Source organism: Saccostrea echinata, unplaced genomic scaffold (assembly GCF_033153115.1).
Source record: "Saccostrea echinata isolate AGI-Se365-2 ecotype Australia unplaced genomic scaffold, CSIRO_AGI_Sech_v1 ptg000001l, whole genome shotgun sequence".
NCBI classification, from domain to species: Eukaryota; Metazoa; Mollusca; class Bivalvia; order Ostreida; family Ostreidae; genus Saccostrea; species Saccostrea echinata.
This window is the reverse complement of record NW_026889750.1, coordinates 48,818,629-48,828,294: the sequence shown is the minus strand read 5'-3', so window position 1 is coordinate 48,828,294 and position 9,666 is coordinate 48,818,629. Positions and strand designations below refer to the sequence as shown.

At 36.4% G+C, this 9,666-nt stretch overlaps 1 protein-coding gene across 1 annotated transcript; it reads left to right on the top strand.

Annotated features, from left to right (window-relative positions):
- The first annotated feature begins 1,443 nt into the window (after window positions 1–1,443).
- On the top strand, window positions 1,444–4,167 carry LOC133198134 (uncharacterized). The gene is made up of 4 exons (XM_061334280.1): window positions 1,444–1,794; window positions 1,921–2,031; window positions 2,552–3,329; window positions 3,575–4,167. The coding sequence occupies exons 1-4, from the start codon at window positions 1,444–1,446 to the stop codon at window positions 4,165–4,167; spliced, it is 1,833 nt and encodes a 610-aa protein (XP_061190264.1).
- Window positions 4,168–9,666: the final 5,499 nt, after the last annotated feature.

The window sequence follows — 9,666 nt, the reverse complement described above, 5'->3', positions numbered from 1 at the left end:
GACAGCTGTAGGCCAACAAGATAAAAAATGTGTGGAAAGGGTTTATTTTTATTTATTAACAAAGAGTAGTGAATTGTATAGTGGATCTCTAGCAGAGCAGTTCGCTGGGTAAAGTTTGAATGTCATTTTTATAATGTAAAATGAATAATACTCATTTACATATGGAACAAACAACTCAGATTTAAGTAAACAAGTTATACAATAAATTTTGACAAAATCCTGGAATTTTTTATATAGAGTTATTGAACTTGTATTAGTGAATATTGGCACTCGTTGGCTGTACAAATGCACGAGCTTGCGAGTGCATTTGTACAGCCAACTCGTGCCAATATTCACTAATACAAGTTCAATAATTCATTTATTATATAGCTGAAACACCTCCCAATGATTTATATTAATTAATTAAACTAAATTACTCAATAAGAATGTCCAATATCGGGTATTTAAATTAACGTCTCTCCTGTAAGTGTTCAGTATTGCATCATTCAAATGACCCTACCAAGCGTTATGATTTGCTTATTGATGTGTTATACGTACTAAATTATTAATTAATAATTTCAATTTTGCGTGAAAATAAACACATCTTTAAATACCTAGCCGCCCTACCTATCATAAATTTGCCTTTCAGAGGTTGACCAGACGACATTCTTGGTTTACAACGGAGCATTCGATATTGAACGCTCGTATTCGGAATGTTGCGTGCATACTCGTATACAAAATACAAACTAAGCGTTCAATAAAACGCAAAAATATTGAACGCTTAAATTCTCTAGACTTTTAGTATAGTTTTTTTTTTTATTAAAGACTATTTATTTGCTATATAATAAAATAAATTATAATTTAAACATAAAACTTAAGCTTCAGCTTAACATCACAGTATTGAAATAATTGTCTCAAACCATACAAGATTACACATCACAGAGCTTTATGAATCTTACATTTTTTAAGGATAAATAACGCAAACTTTTTTTCAGAAATAAGCATACAAGTGTAATAGATTTATGTCCAGTTAGATTATAATGATATAATAACTTCGTAAGATTTTATAGAAATGTTATAAAATGTGTTCAAAATTTGCATACAGATAAAAGGAAAATGACACGCAGTCACATATTTCTACACCGAACAATACAAATTATCTATATTCTATAGAAATTTATTATAAGTCATTCTATTCAAAAAATAGTCAAAAAATATATACCAATCCATGCATCAGATATTTTGTTTGTGTTATTTATCCTTATTTGGCTCCAGTCTTTGGAACCCTTTTTCAGCTCTTCAAGGTTTTTTTTTATTTAAATATTTTGGATTTCCAACGTTTCGGCATGAGCATCACTGAAGGTACATGATTTGTCGAAAAGCGCATCTGGTGCATCAAAATTGGTACCGTATAAGATTTACATAATAATTTTCAAAAGAGTAATTTTTCCCTTTTTTAGGATGATGATCATATCTGTTGTTATTGTTTTGATCCTGTCTGACCTGGGTCAAACTGTGAACCCTTTCTGCTATCCCGGAGACTCCTGTTTTCCCGGTATCAGCATCATCCATACATTTGCTTCTTCCCTTCCTAACGGATCAGTTGTATTTCCCTCTGACAATAAGACCTACACTGACGTCACATTGATGCACAATCTCATTAGGACTAGATACCCATTCGCTGTTGTCATGGCTATGTCACGTGATGATGTCAAAGACACCATCGCCTTCGCCAGACAATATAATCTGCGAGTGACTGTTCTGGGAACTGGACACGACTTCAATGGTCGCTCCACGGGGAATGGCACACTGCAGGTTTTGAATTGAGCGTTTTGAAATTAAAAAATATATTAATGTACGTTAATTTTGCAAAATTTTAATCCTGAATGTTCAGTCTTGAAGTATGAATGATGAATGAGATTAAAGTGTTTTTACACTTAGCTAAATCTGAGTTTGATGAAGAGCAGAGAAGTGGACCTAGATTCCTGGAGACATGAAAACGGGACAATATCCGTGGGACCTGGAAACCTGTGGATTGATGTCTACAGAGAAGTGAGTAGGATTGATGTCTACAGAGAAGTGAGTAGGATTGATGTCTATAAAGAAGTGAGTAGAATTGATGTCTACAGAGTAGTAAGTAGGATTGATGTCTACAGAGTAGTAAGTAGGATTGATGTCTACAGAGAAGTGAGTAGAAGTTATGTCTACAGAGAAGTGAGTAGAATTGATGTCTACATATAAGTGAGTAGAACTGGTGTCTATAGAGAAGTGAGTAGAATTGACGTTTTTAAAGAGAGGTAAGTTGTTTTCTACAGAAAACAAAGTAGTTATACTCCGGTATTGTCTGCAGAGAAGTGTATAGAATTGATGTGTAGATTAAGTAATAATCCTCCCGTAGACAACAATGGTTGAGATCTACACTTTGCTCTTCTTTTATTCAAAAATAGTTATGCAGTCAGAGATCAGAATCAAAACAGAAATTCTAAATATATTTTCATGCATGTTTATATTAATAACATTCGAGTGACGTGTTCCAGAAGTTGGTTTAACTCATTTCTGGTATTTCTTTTAGGTAGACAAGTATGGGAGGGTTGTTGTGGGCGGCAGTGCCCACACCGTCGGTATGGGTGGTTACACTCTCGGAGGCGGACACAGTCCAATATGTCGGTTCTATGGAATGGCTATTGATAACTTACTGGAAGTAGAAATGGTCATGGCGGACGGTAGAGTAGTCACCGCGACAAAAGACTACGTACACACGATTTACAACAATGGAAGCACATCTAACGTTAGTGACAGTGAGTTCTTCTGGGCCATCGCCGGTGGAGGGGGTGGTACATTTGGAGTGTCCACCAGATTATTATTCAAACTCCATATGCCACCAGAGAAAGTCTTTAAGCTTGTAATAATTTATCCAATGAATACAGTATATGGCGAGGACGTATTCGAACAGGTAACAGGTAAAATCAAAGAGTTATTTACTAATGACCTACCAAATGAATGGGGAGGATATTTAATCTTTGACGGCAATACCGACGAGTACCTGTCTAAGGGACACGTGACGTTTGTTTTAAATCATTTGGGATCAAATACAACGGCTTCTTACAAATACCTACAAAGTCTGATTGAATTCCTCCCAAACAAGAGATATTTTAGTGCTACTGAATACCAAACGTTTTTGGAGTATGAAGAAACAATAACTGACGCGCAGTATTATTTAACCTTTGTTTATAATTCTCTAATCCCTTCTTCTAATTTGACAGAAGAGTTTAGAGATTATATAAGACAAACTGTTTTCATCAAACCTACTCCGAATTCTGGCACTGGATATACCGCTACCCTGATTGGAGGTAAGTATAGAAATCCATAATATTTTCAAAGAAAGGAAATATTTACTTATCTGGGACGGACCAATTTTAAAATTACAAGCAATTTATTTCATGGCTATTATATAGCATTTTACTGCACCGAATTTAAAAATCAAACTGTCAATCTGCTCACCTCATTTTTTATGATGCAGCAATAACAAATTGGAGGCGATTGGAAAATTTTGATAAACTAAAATACTTTATGTAATATATTTATATTTTTGTAGGGAAAATGCATGAGATAACACCGGAAGCGACATCAGTTCATCCTGGTTTCAGAAACACTCTCCTGTCGATGACTGGCGGTGTGGGATTTGGACTTCCTGGGATACCAGAAATCGAGAAGATTTTCTACAAGACTGTGGAAAGAAATATCGAATTCGCCAAATTTGGATATGGGATGTATCCAAACGAGGCAGCTCAGGCCACTCCTAACTGGCAGACGAATTTCTGGGGAACCAACTATGACCGTCTGTACCGGATCAAACTCCGAGAAGACCCTGATGATTTCTTCACATGTGATCAGTGTGTAGGGTCAGAATTGAGAAATCAATCAGAATTGAAAACAACCACATCATCACCATCATCAGTAACATCAGCATTTTTCTCAACAGCTACATCATCATCATCATCTTCACAACCATCTTCATTTTCAGATGATTCATCTACACCGCTCTCATCAACTACATTGAAAGAGTTTCAAACAACCCTTTTCTCTTCTACCTTAAACAATCCAATCTCCCATGCTTCAACTACATCCAAGTTATCTGTTTTAAATTTGCTCTGCAATGTTTTGGTTTTATGTGCATACCTACATTGATAGTTATAGTAATAAATTTCTCTAATATACATGTGTATATACATAAAATTAAAATTATTGATTTTTCTTTAAACATAAATAAATAATAAATTATTCTCTAAAACAAAAAGATAACAAAGTAATAACAATTATAAAGCCTTTATCTATCCAGGATGGTACATTTAGCAACATTGTTAGATTTCAATATGGTCCTGCATATAACATAAGAAACCAATGTTTAGGATTGGTGGTGCTAAAATCCTGTGCAATGAAACTGTTAAGCTACTAAGAGTGGATATAGATTTGATGCTTAAAGTTGATCTTCACACTATAGTAATATTTGCAAAAAGCTGCCCAACAACTGAATAGGTTCAGTTTTAACTTGGGCAAACAAAATTACCATATCTGTCAAATCCATTTATGAAGATTTGGAGAGTAATTATGATATATTGCTACAAAAAACAAAATTACCTTCCCTAGAGGTTAGAAGAATGTGCGGAATGGCTCTTTCATGTTTGTCAGACTTACTAAGTTTTATTAGAAAGTAAAGTACAATTTTAGATATTCGAATATTTTACAAATACTCCACGTTAGAACTTCTTATGGTAAAATGTTTTAGATATGCAGCACCAGTTCTATGGAACTCCCAATCTGAAAATTTTAAAAGTTAAACAAACGTCTTACAGTTTAAATCCATGAGAGCCTTCTGGAGTGACAAGGACTGTGAATGCACTGCCTGCTCCACTAGGTAATGTCTGTGTAGCCTTTTTGTGTCTCTGTACATGTGTGTCTTATATATGTATCTGTTATGTCTTCTCAATGCAACTGAGGTGTCCTATTTTGATGTATTTCTATGTTTATAGTGCTGCATGTTTTATTGTTTTACTGTTATGTATTTTTACCGTTATGTATATGTTACTAATGTCAGTCAGAAGCTCATTAGAGCTTGTGTTGTCTTTTTAACTGCCATACTGACTTTAAATAAAGCTTATGTTATCTTTTTAAACAACAAAGAAAACATTTTATTTGTTTAAATAAATACTAAGTACTGGTTTTAATTGACATGCGATGAGAACACTTGCTGTCCTTTTGAATTAACTAAGAGCCTGTAGCGAATGCTTCAGTTGGTATAGCCCCTACATAGAGTTTAGGTATCCTGGTTTGAATGCCTCAATTTCTTCTTCTAGGCAATACTTGTCCCCTATTAGCAAATATAGTTTTAGTCTTAAAAATCAAAAAGGCCTTAATTCCATCAAAAATCATTAAGCGGAGCAAAATGCAAAATCCATCCATAACTCAATTAAGCAGACTCACATACTAAATATCAGCTCAGCATCTTCAAGCGTTTAGGAAAAAGTGAAGAAAACCAAGTAGGAAATCTGATTCCCGTAAAACATTATACAGGCTTAATTTGTGTCAAAAATCATCAAAGGGAACTTAATACAAACTTCAAGGTACACTCGCGGTCCAAAAATCAATTCAATATCTGCACGTATTTAGAAAAGAAAGGTACGGAAACTTAGAGAAATAAACAAACAGACGAGGAGGAAACATTTACTTATCTTAAGGCAGTATACACAAAACCCATGAAATCCGTTTTAACGCATATCTTATAAAGTTTACCAGAGAATTTGGATTTTTGGGGGTAAAATCCGTGTTCACGAGATATTTACACTTACCTTCCTCCTTAACTATTTGCAATTTCCCTCTAGTTCCCCATACAATGCGTCGATATATTTTTTTAGAGTCACTACGTTATTACCTCCAGTTATCCCCCTTAACTTTAACTCAGTTTCTCTCGACGATTGATTGATTGTTTGTTGTTTAACGTCCCTCTCCAGAATTTTTCACTCATATGGAGACGCCACCATCTGCCGGTGGAGGGCTACAAATTTTGACCTATACTCGGCACTCAGGGCCATTGAGCAGTGAGGGATCTTTTTCTTGCCAGCACCTACTGCGACACGGGACCTCGGTTTAAACGGTCTCATCCGAAGGATTCGAACCCGCGACGTAAGGTTCAACTCCTTACTCCGCGACTCTAGAGCAGACGCTCTCTCTAAACTTCTTCACCAGCGACTTCTCTCTAAACTTTCAAATTCCTCGAGGGGAGGTGGGCGGGTGAGGCAGGTAAGTGTAAACATGAACACGGATTTTACCCCCCAAAATTTAAGTTCATTTCAAAATTTCCACTTACCTGCCTCCTTAGCTATTTGCAAAGGAATTTGCAGCCCAATCTGGAGGTGGGAGAGGAAAGAGCAAATGATAAAAGTACATAAAAAAGTACATAATTACATAATTTTGCTTCCCCCTCCTTGACGAGTCCAAGATTGCTAACTTGGCAAAAATGGACTGATGATTTGGAACATCCTTCAGATAAAATGACGTAAATGTAGATTCAGATGCCCAGTGTGCAGCACGTAATATCTCCTCTGAAGATACACCACAATGCCCAGGAAGTTGACAATCGCCTAGTGTCATGTGCTCTCGCTAGATTTAACGTTGACGATTCTGCATTGTCATATGCGAAACGAACCATGCTAACTATCCATCTCGCAATCGAGTCTTTTGATGGTTCTTTGTGATTATTCTGTTGGTAGGTCACAAACAATCTATTTGACTTCCGAATCAATTTAGTTCTATTGATATAAATCTTCAACGCACCACAAGGACATAGTTTTAAATCTTCTGTTGCAATGCCCTCTATCAGATTGAAATGTGCTCTCAGATACTCTACATGTTGGGATGGCACTAGAGACGACTTTTCACAATTCACTAACAATTCCAGTTCCTGAACTAGATATAAGATAGTTTCTCTGGTGAAGAAGATTGTCTGAATTGATCATCAACCAATCGTCTAGGTACATGAATATTTGCACTACCATTTTTCTTAAGTGTTCTGCAAGAACTGCCATTACTTTTGTGAAGACCCTTGGAGCTGAACGAAGTCCAAAAGGCATCGCTCGAAACTGGTAACTCTGGTTAGAAATTTGAATCGTAGAAATTTCTGGAATTCTGTGTGAATTGGAATGTGAAAATAGGCATCGGTCAAATCCAATGAGATTGCAAAGTCCCTTTTTTTCATTGCTTTCATTATAGAACATAGCGTTTCCATTTTGAAATGTCGAGGCACTATTAACCGATTTAGAGGTTTCAGATTTAGAATTGTCCGAAGCCCTCCTTGTTTCTTTGGCACCACTACAAAAATGGTGCTGTAAAACCCTTCGTTTTCTTGACCGGCAGATACAGGTTCTGTAACATCTTTTTCTAACAACATGCTTAACTGACTCGTGAATATCATATCTTGGTACACACGTTTCCTTGATCTTTACATAGGGTTGAATCATAAACTCCAATTTTAACCCTAATACCCATTGATCCTGAGCGATTGAAGTCCACTTCCTGTGGAATGCTAACAAACGTGCCCCTACCTGGGGAAGCATATTTACAGATTGACTGTTTACAAGATTCACTTCCTTGGAGTTGGAAACCCTTTTTGGCCCCCAAAGGTTCTCCTGGAAAAAGAATTCTTCCTGTTTCCCTGTCTTGCACGAAAATTGTCCTTGCCCTGATCAGAACTCAAAGTATTACTTGTCTCATTTGATTTAGCTACTTTAGCAGAAAGAGCAGAGGACTCAGCTACATTTGCTTTCCTCTTCCTACTCAACTCGGTGGAGTTCCTACTATTCTACTCTTGTAGTTCTTATTATACCCCTTTGATGTGTTGTAAACATTTTGGGTTTCTCTTGCATCTCGTAGATTCTCTGCAGACATATGGAGAAATTCAAAGTACTCTCCATTAAACAAATGGTTGCCAAAAATAGGGATTTTCAGCAATTTTTTCTCTGTTGCCTTGCTAATAAAGTCTACATTTTTAAGAAAAACTTTCTTCTACTCGAGACTGAATTTGCCATTACTCTTGCTGTCAAATCAGCCATACTTCTGAAACAGTTGATGAGAGCTTTACGTCCTTCCACTCGATCATCCTCACATTCAGCCTCATCTCAAAATGCTATCAAAGTACCATAAGAAATGGCCCTGAATACGGCTCTTGCTGAATTGTCAATTCGCCATAAAAGTCGTTGTGTAACTCCTTATGAAAAGGAGAGAGATTAACTTTTGATTTTCTAAAACTACCTTTCTGGCCTACTACTAACCCTTCCTCAATATTGTCATCTAATTTTGGAGGATTACAAAAGGCGTCAGTCATCTTTTTTCACCAAAAACGCTTTATCATCTCTGCCACGTACTGATCTATTTTTCAAATGCCCCGAGGTAGCTTCTTTTTCAACTTTTTTAATCATATCAATGAGTGTTCCTTCAATAGGCATTTTGAGGAGAGACTTTTTCTTGTCACTCTTGTCTCCTTTCAATCGAGAAGAAATAAATGATTTTCTCTCATTTTCCAATGGATCCTCAGCTTCAAGATCAATATTGAGAACCTTTGCCATCTTAGAAACAAAACAGTTTCACTGCAGAGGATCATCAGAATCTGGTGCACCAAAAGGCGCCTCTACTGGTGCATCTCAAATGGTCTACAAACCTGCATTTGAACACATATCCTCAAAATCATTGTCTCGTGCATTAACAGACAAAACATCAGCAACATGGACTCAAAGGACATTTGTTCATCATAAGACTTTGTCAAAATGAGGTCTGCCTATGGTTGCCGTTTTGGAATTGGTGCTCTCATTTCCTCTGGTCAACCTTACCTCGCCTACTGATACGTTATGTTGATCATTAAAATTTATATCAACATCCTTTTGCTTAAGTAATAATTCAACCTCCTGTCTTACTTGGTCTTGAATAATTGCTGATAAATCAACGACCTCTGCTCCACATTTGTTAATACGGTCGCCATTGTTGTTCGACTCATGGACTGCCGCCTCCACAGACGGAATTGCGTCCTGCACTGCCATACCGTCTCCTCAGACGGATTGAGGCAACTAACTGTTCATTTTAATAGTCTTCTGTATGCTTTTCTCAATCATTTTAGTTACTTTATCCTGCCGTTCCTTTGACCATGTTTTACGTGTCATATGGAAAGGCCTCGTTGTAGAGACGATGCTTGTAACAAAAAACGTGATCGTCTAGTATGTTCATCTTACCGGAACATAAATTAGAACAGTCCTTAAACTCACTTTCCATTTTTACAACTTCCAAAAACGCCAATTTAAACTTTTATTTGCACTGTATGAGGAAAACCGCATGTCCCAATATGGCGTCGAGAGAAAAATGAAGTTATAGTTAAGGGGGATAACTGGAGGTAATACCTTAGTGACTCTATAAAAATTATGTTGACGTATTGTATGGGGAACTAGAGGGAAATTGCAAATAGTTAAGGAGACAGGTAAGTGAAAATATTGAAATGAACAGAATAATTTCACTATAATTTTATATTTAGTTTACGACGCCAACGAGGACAACAACGACAGACAACAGACAAATTTCGATCAGAAAAGCTCACTTGAGCCCTTGACTAAAAAGTGTTATGGAGTATAAAGTGCACAAAACAATAGC